The 18,129-nt window shown below is 40.8% G+C and overlaps 1 protein-coding gene across 1 annotated transcript; it reads right to left on the bottom strand.

Moving 5' to 3' along the window:
* Window positions 1-9,854: 9,854 nt before the first annotated feature.
* mdfic2 (MyoD family inhibitor domain containing 2) lies at window positions 9,855-17,848 on the bottom strand. Its single transcript, XM_085458021.1, has 4 exons — window positions 17,610-17,848; window positions 17,390-17,477; window positions 13,317-13,538; window positions 9,855-10,240 (listed from the first exon to the last, which is right to left on the bottom strand). Exons 2-4 carry the CDS (start codon window positions 17,475-17,477, stop codon window positions 9,984-9,986), a joined length of 567 nt encoding a protein of 188 aa, XP_085314147.1. The 5' UTR covers window positions 17,610-17,848; the 3' UTR covers window positions 9,855-9,983.
* Window positions 17,849-18,129: the final 281 nt, after the last annotated feature.

Genomic DNA, 18,129 nt, shown 5'->3' with positions numbered 1-18,129 from the left:
TTAATGAAGTGCCAGCTGAGTATATGTACTGTTCCCTTCCTTTGTTGAAGCATTGACACGCTGTTTTCTACAGGGAAAACAGTACTGGAGCCAAGAGACGTGAGTTATGCTGTAATTAATGCAATCATGAAGATGAAAATAGCTGTTGTTGCATCTAGAAAACGACAATGAAGAGCGTGTGAACTGGAGAGGAGGAAGATTCATTGTTAGGCGACCGCGTTCAGAGACTGTGCCAGTCCTCTGAGGCCCCTCTCTGAGGCTCGACAGTGTATCTTTCTGTTAGCGGCGTATAGGAAACAAATGTTTTACTGCATCTTTCCCTGTCTGGAGTGCGGCTTTTATTCAAAACATCTGCGAGCTTTTTCTTTTTTTTTTCTTTCAGAGGACAGCACACTTTCCCTTTTTGTTTTGAAAAAGAGGCAGGGCTCCGCTTCTCTTACGATTCTGCCAGAGTGATTCATTTACAGGTCATTAAAAAAAACCCGTCTTTTGAAAGCATTGGGCTGCTCAGGTGGCGAAGCCTGTGCAGGGGAGACATGTCGTAAATAAAGGCAGCTACATTTCAAATGCCATAAATAGGGGACACCTAAGGACCTTGCATGATTGCAGACATCTAATCATTTAATTTATGCGTGTCTAAAGGAGCCCTCATTAACATTCAAGTAGCACTCATCTGTCTAGCGGGATCATTCCGAAGGCTGCATCACTCTCAGATGGAACGTATCTATTTGGGCAACACAGCATGGCTACACACTCAGCAAGCACCTTCTCACGTTCTCCCTCAATGTCACCAGAGACACAGCATGTAGCTCTCATAACTTACATTGTGTGATTTGTGATCCAGTGATTGTGTTGCTGTTAATATGGGACCCTTTGACAAAGTTAAAGCCATATTCTCGAGGTCACAGTACAGTGTGTGCAACGCTTCTGACTGTTTTGCAGCAAATTATTTAACCCTTTCTCGATGAAGCCTGGACAAAAGGTGAGCCTTGGCTTGTATTTGCAGACGATCATCAGCAACCTTTTGATATAGACAACTGAAGCCTGTGATGTTTATTTTTGAAGACTGTCTGAAGTCTTTGTTAGCACTGCGATACAGTAACACACCTCAGTGTCTGCACGGCAGACGCATGCATGACAGAAATTCAATAATAATTGGCGTGGATTGCTCTTGACACGTGCTGGTTGCTGACAGCTGCTTTGTTCTATGGTCAGATTTCATATTTAACACATCAAAGAGTTGGGATACTTCACACTCTGCTAAGGACCGATAGCAGGTCTGACACGTTGCTGCTAAGAAAGGAGAGCCTTGGTCTTTCTCTGGTGGAGAATAAAGTCAAGTTGCATTCAGCGTTCCTTTTTTCACTTTCTTACCTGATAAATTAAGTTATACGCAGCCAATTTTTACGAGGAACGCAGTAAGCATCATCGAGGTGTGAAGAGTCGTGTTTACAGCGATAATGAAAGAATATTGGCATGAAACTTCTGCAACATGAAAGCCATTTACAAGTCTCTTGCATGAGTAATCTGTAAGCCTGTATGATATGAATGACTTTGCACATAGATGAGTTTTAACACTAGGACTACGACAAAGGGAAAAACTGGTGGTTTGCCAAACACTGCTCCAAAAAAGGAAGTAACTTCGTCAACACATAAAGCTAGTATGAACGAGCTATTGGAATGGCTGTTTTCTTTTAATATATATTCAGACTAGCTGCTACCTTTTGCGTTAACGTTTATCATGTTCTTTGTGTAGGCTACTGTGCTAGTATTTTCCTCCCTATACCTAATTACTGGTTGTGCCACCTTTGGAAGCAAGAACTGCAATTAAAGGTCTGCGATAATTGACAAGCAGTCTTTCACATTCCTTCTTTGCAAAATCATTTTAATTGAGCAACGTTGGTTGGTTTTTGAATGTGAATAGCCATAACTCACTCAAGGCATTCAAAGGTGGACTTGCTGGTGTGGCTCATATCGTTGTTCTCCTGCGTAACCCAGGTGTGCTCAAGCTTCAGGGCACAAACCCAAGACCACAAAATCTCTTTTACAATTTTCTAGTAGAGAGCAGAATTCATGGTTCTCTCAGTCAAATTGTCCAGGTCCTGAAGCACCAAAGCAACCATAGACCGTTTAACTGTTGTTGTTGTTTTTTTAAAATCCTGTGTTCGTTTTAACGGGATTCAAACCTTCCAAAAGGTTCAAATTTTTGTCTGATCAGTCCACAGAATATATTTCCAAAAGTCATAGGGATTATCAAGATGGTTTTTGGCAGATGTGAGACAAGCCTCTGTGTTGTTTTTGGTCAGCAGTGGTTTTCTCCCTGGACCTCCAATGGATTCCATTTTTGCCAGTATATAGTTTAATAATAATATAGTGTATTGGCTAATAATGTGCTTTGTGAACACAAACAAAATTACAACCACATCAATATATATAGCTACTGTGCATTCCTGTGTCATTGAATTGAGGGTACAAATGGTTTCCTGAATGAGAATATTCATGTAAAAATTCTGTCTGCAAAAATTTTGTATGAAGTGCTGACTTGTTGACATCATATGAGTAGAAATTTGGCAGGTGAAAGTAACAGTTTGGCTGATAGCTGGCCATTTTTAATTAACAGTACAAATATGTGGCATTTTCTTTTAATTGCTTGATAAAATTGAATTTTAATATGGTGTTAGGTCCTAACCTTTGTCTTGTAGAGCTACCACAGTTACCTAGACTAGTTAGAAGTAGTAGCAGTAGCTAACTGTGATACAAAGGTAGAGAGGTAAGTCTGTAATGATTTATTATGTACTGAAAACTGCAGTAGACACATTGTTTAAGTATAAAATACATCTTTGTTATGCTCATGGCTTTTTTACATATTTCTATTCAAAAATTCAAAAGCACATGACCACCAAGTCAGAGGAACAACTTCCCAACTTGGGGCCATCCAAGGCACACAGGAATGCACATGATTATACTGCTCATGCCTCTTTTCCCCACTGCTAGTTTAGACATGACTGAGGTAGCTACAACTCCATGTTTCCTTAATAGAATTGGCCTTAAGGGCCAGCAGGGGGCAACTGGTTTGACTTGTATGGAAGGTTATGACAAAATTAACTTACTTCTCAATTGTTTTATTTCTTCAGTAAATGCTTTCGTAAAGAGTTCATGGTCTTAAACAGTACTGGTCATTTTTAGTTCAGACTATAAAGCAGGGTATGATATAGCATTTAGCTAGCCTGTGAGCTACCATGTGACTCAGATACACCATTATTCCTGATCTACAATTTCAAATTATACATTACAAATATCAGTGGAGATCTGAATGAGACTTAGTGTGGATGACAGCCTTGAAGTTAAGTTGGCAAAAAAACAGATGTAAGGAAACAACACTAACGCAAGCTGCAATTGTTGGCAAGTCCAGTTAACTACTAAAACAATAAGCAAACACTGTATTCTAGGATTAGAAGTGGCATATAATTTATAAAACAAATTGGATTACAGGTTTAATAAAGGAAGGGAAGAAAATTTACGCTAACCTCAGCCCATGCTACCTGACAGAGTGTGACATCAGGGATGGTATTCCTTCTTCTAGCAGTCGTTCTCTAGTAATGTTAGAAATGCAAAAGGTGGTTGTGTTAATGAGTCCTTTTCAAACATTTAGAAGATCAAAAGGAGACCGTTTTTCTTTTTACTTATGGAGATTTTATAGCAGTGTCTTAATTAGCTAGCTTAGGAGCTGATAGCGTCCCTTGTTAGGAAGCTAACTAATCTGTAGCTGTGTCTAAAAATCAGGACGATTTGTGGCATGCCATGAAAACAAGAAGAAGCCCATCTCAGGTAATGTCATTAGGTTTTAGTGTACACTCAGAAGGCCTGGAGGAAAGTGGAAGTATTTTAGGGCAATGTGTTAAGACCCCTCATCTGCCCAGGAGACCTGCGACACCGCCACTTTATAAGGCAAGGCAAAGCAAGGTGGGGGCTTTTTAATGACTTTGAGTTAAACGCCACATTTTAACCGATGCACAAGGAGTGAGAGAGGCATGCTCCTCTCTATAGGCAGTATCCAGCAGCATTTTGATGTCTCTAACAAGAACACAATAAATTGTTCCTCATTATTCAGTAATTAACTCCAATGCGCCGGGTCCCCATCCCCCTGTGCCACGCTCTAAATCACCACCCTCCTCTCCTCTTCTCCTCCTGCTACACAGCTCTTTAATTTCCTCTATGCTGTGGGGGGTGGGGGTAAGAGAAGGTGGAGGAGAAGGTTGGGGGGGTGGGCACACAGCTTGATGCACTCCATCATTCCCTTGCCACCCTCCAGTCACCTCTTCGCCCTATCCTTGCCACAGCCTCCCCCTCCCCATGCCTGCTCCTCATCACTGTGTGCTCTCCCTGCAGGATTCCACCTGCTTAAAAGAGGAGGAGGTCACCTGAGCCGCGACAACAAGCTCCAGTCACGTTTGACACGCAGAGACGTTACCGTCTTGCACTATCGAGGCATCAAAACTCGCCCCCCGGCTCAACTCGTTGTCTTTTTCGGGGGCTTTCCTCTTCCTCCCCTGCTCTTAATTGTTAAAATGAGGTCATTAATTGCAGGCTGAGTCAAATCACCTGTCATTTCAGCTGGGAATCATCCACTGATTGAAAGGTATCATAAAAGCCTGCCCAGGGCCTGGTTTTTGCTGTGCCTGCTGGGAGATTCCTTTGTGTCTTGACGATCTCCGCCCATGGGCCCACAACTCACTTTACTTTCTGTGGCGGAGATTAGGCGGGTAGTCTTGGGTGACACACATCCACACGCTTGGCCCAAATATAGATTCAAGGCAGTCAGTAGTGTCAGGCGCAATTCCTGGAGGATGTTGTGGGGAGTGTTCGTTTTCTGCTGTACTATTAACGCCCCTGACCTAATTGAGGAGGATGCTCACATACGCCACTTCCCTATATGCAAGCGAGGTCAGGTTCATTCGAGGGGGTAATTGTGAAATTGGCATGTAAACTAGGACAATAGAACAAATGAGGACAGATGACAAATTCTTTGATTGATTTTTATTACGTTTAGACGAGCTCGCGCTATTTTATCAGAGCAGTCCAACAAAGAAAGGAAATGTATGAACTTGATTATGTTTCGAGATTGTCTTCCAGCGTCGTAATTCATAGACGCTCAAAAGTTATTTTCTTGGGCATTATGGTATTTTTCTGCATCATGGGTGGAACTGAAAAAGAGGCTTATAAAAAACACATTTCTGCAGTGATGTCAACTTAAATGAACCCAAACATTCTTCACCTCATGACAGCTACACAGCACACTGTAAGGTACAGAAGGCAGTACTCTCGCCCACTTAAAAATGCTCCATTTGCTTAAGAAAATCATGGAAAATGTTGGCGATATTAACACAGAAAGACCATTAGAAAAACAGATCTAAATTATTCTGAAGGCACAATGCTGCAGAAAGCATCGGGACCCCCGTTTTCCACATGGACTTAATCTTGAAGAACGCCACATAAGATGCTGACAAACCCGCTGTTTGAAATAAAAACCCTCTAAACACATGGCATTAATATTTAATGGTGCTGCTTCCTCAGGAGGCCACTCTGGGCTGCAGCGCTGTGTCTGAAGGGAGATGGTATTAGTGCTGTGTGCTCAGGAGGAAGAGCAGCTTCACACTAATGAAGCGATCAGGGCCCGAACTCTGCGAAGAAACCTCATATCCGATTAGTGAGCAGAGATGCATGTAAACATGGCGAAGCAGCACGCGATTAGATCACTTTGCTAATGCGAGTCTTGTGTCACTAAACACAACAGCAGAGCGGCACGCGGCGTTTGAAGTGTTTTGTTAGCAACAACCCATTTCACATTTAATCATTTCAGCATTTCTGTTTCTTTTTGACCCTCTTCCCAGCTGTTTTGATTTAAGCCAGGAACTAGAGGAGCACTATGCAAGCTAATGGGTTAACAGTATCCTCTGAGTGACCATTAAGGTGCACGCATGTGTTGCGCAGCAGTGAAAACCACCTGACCTTGTCCACATCCGCTCGGCCGGGATGGGACGGCATTTGAACCTGGCCAGTAAAGGACAGGCCATTTGGATGTTATTAAAAAACATTAGAGTTCCTAAAGCCCGCGCAACTCCCAGAGCCATCAGGTAATTTGAAAGAGATCCAGTGAGTTTAAGATGTGCAGATGTTTTCGCTTTAAAACTGGCATCTGTTTATGCAGACGCGCTTTATGTTAGAAAAGCCACAAAGGACCTCCAATAGGTTTTATGGAGCAGTATGAGCTAGAGCACTCAGCTCTGTAATTGTGCTGCACCAGGTAATGAGAAAATTGGTCACAAGCAGTGCTCCCTGTAGATGTAACCCGCAACATGCAATTTTGCACAGCATGTGCAGTATCTACTTTTATTTGTCTGCGCGGTGCCGTCTGAGGCCCTGCGCAGCTTTTAGGAGGTCAAACATAGTCACATGGTTTAGAGCCTAATTCTCATCAGAGGACTTATTCTATCTAAAAATACAACACATTTGAGCTTTAAACAAAACCTTACAAGGAGAGCGCATGAAACGGGTGATGAAAAGTTTTTCTTCTTTTTTTTAGATTTGTGGCACAGGAATATAAATGCAAGCAGTATCATGTAAATAAAGGAGCAACATTTAATTCCCTTTTCTTTTAAAAAAAAAAAAAAAAAAAAAAAAAAAAAGCTCCTTTTCGTCATGTCTTAGCATTCAATTCCAAAAAATAAAAAATGAAATAAAAAATTTCTGGAACATTTTCAAAGTGTTTCAGTCTGGTTTTGCAAACATAAAACAGCCTCCCGGAGGTGCAGATGATTTGCGGATGAATGCACACTAATCCTTGTTTGTACTCTGCGACTAAAGAACAACTTTCAGCAAAACAATTAAACTATCATATTAAAAAAAAGAAATCTGGAGGATTTGTGTTATTATCTGTGTAGTTTCTCTGACCTGGTTTTAATATTACCAGTCAATCAAGTCTTGGCTTCTATGAAGAGTAGTGTTCCTATGCTACTTTAATCTTATTGACCAATACTGTACCTAACACATCGTTAGCAATGTCATGGGTACAGCTTTAATTCATGCAGAAGAGTTGCTGATAAATGCACTGCAACATTTTATATTTTGCCTTTAAAAGTAATCTCCTTGTGCTGCTGTCTCTTATTAAGCTGTGAGTCATGAAAACTTGAACTTTTATCTGAAATGAAATCAACCGGTATAATTTCCATGGTAGTAGTAGTGTGGTAAGCATTAGTAACACAGATTGTAGAATGGAGAAATCAGTGCTGGAATACGCTAATGTTCAAGGATCAGGGGATTCAAGTCTTTGTGTCCTTGTCTGCATTGCTTTTAATGTGAGTGAACGTGTAAGTTCTCTTCAGACAGGAGTTTATTGAATTTTGTCGCCATGTTATGTGTCCTCTGTGGGTTTTGTGTGACTTTATCTGTTTAGCTCATGCTTTTGGTATTCAGGCTTTACCAAATGTCACATTGAGGTTATTTTTTTTCTTTTGCAGATGCAGTTACAGAGAAGGCTCTTTTGAAATCCGTTGCCAGAAAATACTCAAAATAGTGCTCGTAATGCCCAGCATCATGTGAGTTAACAGCGATGTGATGAGTGACGTAAACACTGTTCACACCCGTATCATTCAGTCATCGTTGCTAAACTGCTGTTTGTAATGTTTAAGTAGCACTCATCAGGTGATTCTTGTGTCCAAACTAAGCTAAAGTTAACTATGTAAGTGTTCATCTCAAAGTTAAGGTCATGAGTTGCTGTTTTTAATGCTCGTAACTAGAAAGCTCTTCAAGGTCAGAAAGTACCACATGCATTTGGTTACCTACAGCATCTCAAGCAACTGTCAACACGTTCTCACTCCCAAAGCGTAACATTTTACGCTAGGTGACAAATCGTCGGTATATTACGCTTCCGGGCACCCAACACGTCCCTATATTACAACATCGGAAAAATGAGTGAACATGGGAACCGTTTGGAATGAATCTACACATGTAGATTTGTTTTACTTAAATTGCTTTGGAAAACACTACTAACGTCATTAAAGTGCTGATTAAGGTTACAGGTTCCGGTTAGGGCTGGACTACATGGCTCGAACGTGTATTACCGTGGGAGCGTTATTCTACTGGATTTCATCCATAACCCGGCACGTAGCATAAGAACGCAAAAGGTGACCTTTCGCGTTCCTCAGGAACGCCTCGGGACTTGACAACCCATCAGCATATTACGCCTCAGGAGTGAGAACAGGCTGCAACTGTACAATTAACTTTACAGTTTACAATTCATGGTTATTTTGACCATTTACATCAACCACTTTATTAAATTCAAACATGTTTTCAGTAAAGTAAGATGTATAAAAAAATCACTTTGGGAACAAAAACAATATTCAAGTGAAATTGATACAAAGAAAATTTGCCATGAAGCCGTAACCAAGCAGCTTTAATACTGTATGGTTAGCTGACTAAGACATTACCTGGTACATGACTCTGTCCTTCAGCTATGATGTTTAGACTCATAAACACTGTCTGAAGTTGACTTCTGGGACACGTTCTGTACAGTGATCAGGGTGCAACAACTGCAAACATGACAATGAAAGGTCTTTCAAAGAGTCAGTCTCAGCACTGTACCAATATAGTACCATTACCATGGTGTGCAGCAGCAAAACAGGAGTGCTCTACAATGGTCTTCTCGTTAGCAGAGTGAGATTACTCTGTCTTTATATGTAATGGGAGAAAACAAATGTTTGGTGCAGTAATTGAACATAATCCAGTAACACGGTGTTGTCTCCGTGCACTCACGCTGACCTCTCCGGGATAGATGATGATGCTTAGATGATGCTTAAGAACAATGTTGTCCTGTATACCGTTCTCACTGGCATAGCAGCGTTGCTCCTGTGTCCATTTCCCATAATGTGACAAGGACATATTTCAGACTGAAGAGATCCAAACAGTAATCTACCACTTGAGAGAACTGTCTTTGAGAACAGAGGTTGAGGGGAGTGACAAGGACAAGTGTTCTACAAATGCCATATCTAACAGCTCCTGTGTTTCCAGTGGCACTTGAACTGAAATAGGCACGCTCAACAGGGGACAGGCTTCAAGATTTTTTTTTTTCCATACTTCAGAAAGACTATCGTGTTGAAGTTGGAGTGCTTGTTGGTGTGTTAGAGTGTGTATCAACACAGCTGCAGTGGAATTTGCTGGCCTCAAGGCCGTTGAATTGTTTGCGATGCCGCTGCCGTCTTGCTGCATAGTGAATATACTGTAAAACTGAAATGCAGAACACTAAATTACTCATACTGTTAAGGCATTCACTCACACAGTATCTAGAGTAGGTGGTGATTTTTACTGCTATAATGTAAGGTTTTATAACAACTGGCAAGAAGAGTTCAAAAATAATAATATTAATAATAATAATGTGGTTTAGCTAAATAGTTGAACCATGCCAATCATTATATTCAAGTGTTCCAGTCACGTCCCCTGTCACAGGTGCATAAAATCAAGCATCTGCTTCCGTTTTTTCTCAGAATTGGATAACAGGACACTAAGAAAGAAAAAAGGATGTAATTGCTGAAGAGTTATTGAAGTACTATTGTTAAATAAAATGAAATAAAGGTGAAAGTCTGCCTTTTTTCTATTTAAATCCACTGTAGTAGTGTAAAGAGGTAAAATGTCAAAAAGTATATCTTTGCCCAAGTACTTATGTACCTGACTGGATAGTAGACCTTATCTAATACTTAAATATTTAAAGAAGTGGAACAGGCAGTCTCCATTGTACACAGGTCTTGTCATATATTTAGGAGACATAAACACAAGCATACACAGATAAATAATGCATGTTTATTATCATTGTAATATCACACTGGTATTTATTTGTGTTTTAGCCCTTAGAAATCCTCCACGTCACACTGAACTGTCACATGTTTAATGGTAAGTTTCTGCTTTTACTGGTGAATATTATGAGTTTCCTACTAGTGATAACAAATTTCCGAAACCTCCATAGCCAGCTCCAGGCAGTCACTTGCATCATGACAGGACCCAAACACACCACAATCCAAATCTATGTATGAGTCATCATCACTGCTGGATGCAGACTCCGCTGTGGTAATGACGTGTTTGTAGCTGGGGCAGCAGTGATTGGCGAGTCCCTTGCAGGAGTCAGGTAGCATGTGGATCATATCGTAGAACCGACAGAAGAGACAGTTCAAGACAATTCCTGCACAGTCAACTGAGAGAGACACACATGATCAGGAAAATAATGTACTCAGTAGTGTGTTTTTTCTTCTTTTAAATCAATATACATTTTTTTGTCTTCATAAAGGGCTGCAACCCCTTCACACTTTTACAATGACCTATTTGAAATAATGCGTGATAGATAGCGTTTAAATTATATCTCGGGACATAAATCATCCCTGCTCCTATAAGAGCTGGGCTTCACTTGTATCTTATAAGATTTTAAAAGCCCCCTTTCCTTCCTTTACACATGCATAATTTAAGAAATCATGCCTCGCTCCCTCACAGAGAGACAAGCAGGAAAGCTGTTTGGAGACATAATCAATTACCAGAAGTCTCTCTTGTATACTTTGCCAGGAGCACTTCCAACGTGTGTTGTGGTTACAGTGAGACAATGCTATGTGTCTTTCCAGCATGCTTTGCCAAATGGTTCCCTCATGGGTGCTATGAAGTGTGAGATCATCAAATGACACTGACCATGAGCAGACAGTTACTCACTGAAGAGTGTCATAGGAACGACCTTATGACTTGCACTGCAGAGAATTCAGAGAAGGTATACCCTCTGCAAGGCTTCACTGTTCTCCTAAGCTTTTATATAAATATGTGGAGGTTTCAATCTGATCTTAGTTCAAGTACATGTTGGAGAAGACAGGTTGTGGGTCAGTCTCATTCCTGTGAACTGATTCTTAATGTCATTTCTTCAAATTTGGACTCAGAATTCACAAAATCTGGTTATAGTTCAAAATTTGACTTGTTACACTAATGACACAAATCTAAAAAGATAAAATGATGAAGGGATATTTTATATCAAAGAGGTGAAAGAGCAACTCTGCTTTGGCAATATATAATATAGACCAGCGGTCCCCAACCTTTTTTGCGCCACAGACCGGTTTATGTTTGACAATATTTTCACGGACTGGCCTTTAAGGTGTTGTGGATAAATACAACAAAATAAAACTAGTACTGGTGCAAAAAAAGAAGATTTATTCAGAACACACGAGCAAAGACGCAGGGAAACCGTGTTAATGATAAAAGCGATTTAAAAAATAACGATCAAAACCCTGAAAACCATAAATTTCACACCCGACCCTCAACTCTTGCGGCCCGGTACCAAACGACTGACGGACCGGTACCGGTCCATGGCCCGGGGGTTGGGGATCGCTGATATAGACTTTTTTGCTTAATCAATATTGAACATATATATAGGGTTGTGGGGGGGGGGGGGGGCTGGAGCCCAGCTGTCGCCCAGCTGTCGCAGGGCTAACATATAGACACAGACAACCATTTGCACTCACATTCACACCTATGGACAATTTAGAGTTTCCAATTAACCTATCCCCACAAACTGCATGTTATTGGACTGTGGGAGGAAGCCGGAGTACCCGGAGGGAACTTTTTTGCTTAATCAATATTGAACATCAAAACTCGGGAAGAGAAAAAGACATTGTACTTTTAATCTCATACTGAACTGGTGACACTAATCGTGGGTGCCCACTGTTGTTGCTGCTAGTTTCATTATGTCTGTGAATCGCCTACATTAGCTTATTTAGTCTACATCTATATTTCAGCCACTGTCAAGCATATGGACCCATACAATACAATACAGCTTTACAACAAACAACCTCGTGTCAACCTAAATGACAACAACTCTCGTGAATGGATAAGATGCAACATATGAGCAAACTACATGTATTTCATCATCATATCCTTTTAATATGGTAGGAAGTAGAAATGAGTCCAAGTTATATCTCTGTATGTAGTGCTACAGCTTTGTAACTGTGGTCAGTTGCTGTCAGCATGCAACTGAATGGGGTCAAGCTGGTATCTATAATCAATAATATGGTGATTAACTGTGATAACTTTGTAATTTTTAACTCAGCAAAGACCACAAATCACAAAATTAAACAGAAATTCATGGGCACTACTTTCAGAGTCCAGCCATAACCTCATAGATTTGAGGCTAAAGTTCATAATTGCTCCACACATAGCAATGTAGTTGCAGCAGGATGGCAGTTTAATTACAAAATGATAAAGGCGCTCGGCAGGCTTTTATAGAGGAATGTAACCTGAGTACAGTTTAGATGTGTTGCAGATGAGCTGTGCTCATTGGCTAATTCACACTTATTTGCAACATGTTGGCAATCTGTCTGTGTTTATAAATTCTTGCAATGCTTCCATTTCTTTCTCTGGGTCTTGGAGTTTGCGCTGCATCTGTGCTGCCTCCTGTTGTTCCTTCTCTTTAAGCATTTGCGTATTTCTTCGGAGTGCTTCATCAAACATTACACGCAAACAATTATTTTTCTGCGACACTTGAAGCTTGCACACGATCTCTTGATGTGCACGGTCTTTGTCGGCCTGACGGAAAGTGATTGCAATCATCCGAGACAGACTGCAATTGAATGGAGACAAGTTGCCTCTCGCCAGGTGACATGTGCAATTGCCCTGAGATTGAAAGTGATCATCCAGAGGTTGAAGGTGTTGAACGTTCATCCTCTGGGCGACCAGTTGGTCATCTCGACTGCTTGTAATCACTTGTGAGACGTTTACTCTAGTGTGTCTGCGTCTACAAGACAAGAGCCACATCTTTTCTCATTGTCAATAAATAAAAAGACATACTTCTATTTCCTTGCATATTAAACCATATTTAAGACAGTGGTTATTGTTACAACATTACAGTTTTATTTAATTTTTTTAGTTTAAAAGAATTGCATCAGAACATAAACAGTCTGTGTTGTAATCAGTTATGCATCTGGATCTGAAGTAGTGATACTTGTGGCCTTTTTTGCATTAATATTTCTCTTTTTTGCTGCAGTTTGAGTTTCTAAATTATTCAGACATTTTCATAATTGATTGTATTAACTATATTTAAGCATTCTCACAGCATAGTAAGACATAAAGCTTGCAATTTGTCATTTTCATAATTATCCTGCATATTAATCATTTATTTCAACAGCAGAAAAGCTGTATTTGGATAAAAAGTTAATTTCAAAACAATTTTAATGACGTCTCGAGAAAAGAAGTGGCACTGAAGACAGACTTAAACAGTAGAGTGAAGTACTGGTGTCATTTACCTCCTGTGTTGCTTTGCTGCGAGGAGGAAAGAGAGTCTATGCTGTACGTTTCTGCAGAGGAGGATCTCCTTAGGTACATTTTCAAAGAGAAAAGAGGGGCAGCGGAGGCGTCACGCTCTCTAGGCAGCTTAGCCTTGGTGTCTCTGCTTGTCTCCCCAGGCTCCATTTCTGTAGAGGTATCAAGTCTCCAGCTGCTGACTTGAACCTCACTTTCGATTCTTTCTGTCGAATAGATGAAATGTTAAACAAATGAATCCTACAGTAAAGAATCAACAAACAACATCTACTGTAGTCTTTGAAATAAGTACTGGAGTACTGGAGATGTCCCAAAATCAAGTATATGTGCAAGAATACAGAGAGCAGAGGTAACTGGTTCCACTGGTTTGCAGGTAATCTTGTGTAAAGCTGCTCATAGTACTTTAGGGTGGTGAACAGTAGGGGCATCACTCTAATGTCCATCCATCGATCCATTGTCAACCGCTCATCCTTTTCAGGGTTGTGGGGGGGGGGGGGGGGGGGCTGTCGCCCAGCTGTCGCCCAGCTGTCGCAGGGCTAACATATAGACACAGACAACCATTTGCACTCACATTCACACCTATGGACAATTTAGAGTTTCCAATTAACCTATCCCCACAAACTGCATGTTATTGGACTGTGGGAGGAAGCCGGAGTACCCGGAGGGAACCCACGCAAACACGGGGAGAACATGCAAACTGCACACAGAAAGACCCCGGCCTGATGGTGGAATTGAACTCGGGATCTTCTTGCTAACCACCGTGCTGCCTAAAGTCCATACACTAATCGTGAATGGTGATACAGGAAACTTTTAGCGTAGGTTAGCTTTAGCAGGGTTAGCTCATTTGCCCCATCCTTTCCCTACACACACAAACTTTAAAACAAAGCACCTAAATCCTTGTAAAACCTACAACTTCTCACTATCACATTTATTTTTCCTTTTTGTAGAGATTTTGGCCTATCAGTTTGGCCTTCAGAACTAGCAGGCTATTTCCACAATATTTTCTTTTTCTGTGCAGAGCTAGCTAAAAATTAGCATACAGATGTAAGACTAGAATGAGAATTAAAAAAATGGGGAGATGTTCTTCTGGACCTTTGTAGTTATGGTCACAGAATAGCCAAGAGTGAACAGACGTGGAGCTGGAGCCATAAAAATGTAATGCTGCAGAAGTAAGTGGCAAGTTTTACTACTTTTTCAAGGGGATCAAGAAGTTAAGCTAAGAGATATAGTTTATATGGTCTAGTGTTAGGGATGTCACAGTATTTTGCCGCATTTTAAACATCAAACAAGGAGCAGAAAATTCTAAAAGAGCAGCCACCTTAAACCAAAACAGTCAGATGCTTAGTATATATGCATGTAGGCTTCTGTTTTTGATTTCATTAATGCTCTTAAGTCTGCTGTAGTTATAATTTGGACATAGGTGTCATAATGAGTATGTATCGAACAATACAACATTTTTTATTTATTTTATCAACTTTTCTTCTGACGATGCTGTCTGTGTTGAGCGCTCAGTGAATCGGGCGTTCGACTACTCCGCCTAGGCTGCACTGTCGAATGCAGATCCACTGAGCGCAGCGCAAGCTAGCAAGACAGAAGCTAAGCTCGTTGCAATATGGCAACCGCCTCAACGCTAGACGAAATTGAACCTCCCCCATCCTCATTCAGATCTGACGTTTGGAACTATCTTGGTTTTCATGTGAAGCATGACCCTGATGGTAAGTGCATCATGGACTAAAGTAAAACAGTATGTCAGATGTGCCACGCAATGCTCAACTGGTGGGAACTAGTGCGTTAGCGCAGTTAGCTTGTTAACGTGTTGACGCTGTCCAGCCCCACGCATGGGGCGATCCATGGTAACTTGTTAACGGAGATTTGCTGCGTTATGGCGTTAATGTCATTTTAACGAGATTAACGCTGACAGCACTAGTGGGAACACAACGAATATCACTGCACATTTACTCCGACATCATCCTAGTGCAAAGACAAGTGGAAGCAGACAAAAACAACAAGCAAGCATGCTACAAACTTTACCAGAGTCATTTAGACAGCCGTTAGCACATGATTCTCCGGGGCGATCGTGGCTCAAGAGTTGGGCGTTCGGAAGGTTGCCGGTTCGAGCCCCGGCTTGAACAGTCTCGGTCGTTGTGTCCATGGGCAAGACACTTCACCCCTTGCCTACTGGTGGTGGTCAGAGGGCCCGGTGGCGCCAGTGTCCGGCAGCCTCGCCTCTGTCAGTGCGCCCCAGGGTGGCTGTGGCTACAATGTAGCTTGCCATCACCAGTGTGTGAATGTGTGTGTGAATGGGTGGATGACTGGATATGTAAAGCGCTTTGGGGTTCTTAGGGACTAGTAAAGAGCTATATAAATACAGGCCATTTACCATTTATGGGGACCTGATATGTTTAATATGCTGCTGAGAATATAGCCCAGAAGAAGCGGATAGTATAGCTTTTATTTTGGAAAGAGCCATTTCTCTGTAATAAACTCTCTTTTCCAAAGATGAGTGATTTCTCGAACAGATAGATTTTTTATTTTTTTTATTTTGTTGTTTCAGCAACATTACATTTAAAAACCGTACTTTTGAGTTAAAATATACATTTATAATTTTAATAAATGACAAATTAAAGAGGCTTGAACATTTTTTTGTATCGAAAAAATATCGAACTGTGACACCAAAGTATCGAACCGAACCGTGAATTTTGTGCATCGTTGCACCCCTAATAAATAAATAAATATATATATATATATATGCCATCAGTCACAGAAAATCTGCATCCTGATAAGCACAAGTAAAGACATTACTGATGTTGTGTAAACTGTGTATTTTTGGAAATCCAGTAATTGGGAGATTTGTAAATGATTTCAGTACATTTCAATAATAGAAAGTTACCACGCATCTTTGTGGATCAACTCTTGCATTGAACTCTCAGCAAGATAGTAAATAAGTGATAAACATAACTGGAAATGAAAAACGAAACGCTGCTGGCCATATCCCATTCTGACAGCTGACACAATGAAAAGATAAAAACATATCTAGCCTGTGCTGGTAGTTCCCAGAAAAGTGTGGAATTTCTGGAATGAAGGGGTTGTTATTGTTAATTAATACGTTAATTAATACAGATAATAATGAATTACTCTGCTGGCAGCAGACTGTTTACTTTTTCACCACCTATTCCGAATGAAATATTCACCACTCCTTTCTGTGTTTTACTTAAGATTTAATGCCCGATGATTTATTAATTTTTGAGAGTGAATAAAATGTATTTGTTTTCCCTAAATTCTTGAAGAAGAGATAAAAATGGACATTGCTCAGGGCCGCATTGTCCATTTTTAAGATTTTATTAGTTTAAAAAACAACTGCTCCCATCAAATAACAGAGTTAAACATGGTGTCTCGTGTTATCACCTTTTGTCAGCATGCGAGACTCTTTTATGTCTCATTAGAATTGTTTGTGTTTTTACATGTCATGTCTCCGTGATTGAATGAGAAGTGAAGAAGGCAAGGATTGCTATTTGAAGTACAAGTTAAAATAAACTTGTTTGAGCTGAGAATGAGCATGATGCTCTCGGGTTATCAAATGAATTAAGTAAGAAGTGCAGCTGGTCTATGCCCATGACCATTAACTGATAGAGAAATAAGGCCTGGGGGCATACTATGCATTTTTCAGGTTTTGTTCCAGTGTTTCACTGAGCCGCGCTCACTCATTAGACACCACAGTTGCTCCGAGCGGTGGGTCTGAAGATAATTTTACTTCATGTTTAAAATCTAAATGCAAACTGGAAGTATACAACAAAAAATCACCTACAGACTATAAAGAATGCATGTAAGCAAGCAACTAACAAAGAACAGTAGATGATTTGAAAACAGGGGGTTTGTTGGGGAAATCATTCTCAAACTGTAGGGCTGTTCACAGTCACTAAAGTCAAATAACTGCACAAGGCAAGCAAAGTGATGGAACAGTAAGGATGGCACTGGCTATCTCAGATCATCACAAGAGAGATTTCTAAGAGACGTGACAACTCCAGCTGTTTTTCTACAAACCTAATCTACAACTCACCTCCTTTAACCCATGTGGAGCTCTCCTCACCACCGTTTACACTCCCTTTGCGTTTTGCATCAGCTCTCAGCGTTGTTTCATCTGCCATCTGGTCCATTGCATCACAGATAAAAAATGCATTTAGTATGACAAACCTGATTATCTCAAGCCAAAAATATGTGGCTGCACACAACTGAGGCTAACGTGGCTTAATGTCTAACACAGTGTTACCGCAACTCACCGTCTTCGTGCGCTGGTCCGCTCTTGGGATTGGGTCGTCACGCGGCCAGCTGCAACATAGTCTTCTTGTCCAGGATGCGGAGGCAGCTGTTTACATCGGCAAAGCGTAGCGCACCCAAGACAGATCATCCCTTTTGCAATGCACAGCGTCCATTTGGCCTGCTGCCTGCTGTGCTGTAAGGCTCTCCAATATTCCAGTGACGCTGGCAAAAAAACCCACTGGAGATCTGCTCCTATCAAAACATCACTGGTACAAAGTCAGCAACATTTTATTAGTTTGAGTTATTTCCCTCTACAAAGTGATAATGAAGCAAAATGCAAGTGCAGAGGATCACATAATCAAAGGAAATATCACATTAAAACTATAATTCCCCATTCAAATGCATTATTAAGCAATCAGGACACACAATAAAGAGATTTTATAATGTTATAGTAATAATGTGAGAGAAAAAAAACCCCCAGCTACATTAGAACAGAATGGCAAGACAGGCTAACTCAGTCCCTCCTTCGAAGCTGGGCAC

Source organism: Copadichromis virginalis, linkage group LG5 (genome assembly GCF_057382275.1).
Source record: "Copadichromis virginalis isolate Kocher_CV1m ecotype Utaka linkage group LG5, C_Virginalis_male_GT1.1, whole genome shotgun sequence".
Taxonomy (NCBI): domain Eukaryota; kingdom Metazoa; phylum Chordata; class Actinopteri; order Cichliformes; family Cichlidae; genus Copadichromis; species Copadichromis virginalis.
This window is presented reverse-complemented; position numbering and strand designations above follow the sequence as displayed.

Excerpts from the sequence above, each read along its gene's own strand:
- mdfic2 (XM_085458021.1), bottom strand. The coding sequence starts at position 17,477 with ATGGCAGATGAAACAACGCTGAGAGCTGATGCAAAACGCAAAGGGAGT. Across the intron at positions 13,539-17,389 it reads CTCCACATGGGTTAAAGGAG|AAAGAATCGAAAGTGAGGTT; the intron begins GTGAGTTGTAGA and ends TCTATTCGACAG. Across the intron at positions 10,241-13,316 it reads GCAGCAAAGCAACACAGGAG|TTGACTGTGCAGGAATTGTC; the intron begins GTAAATGACACC and ends TGTCTCTCTCAG.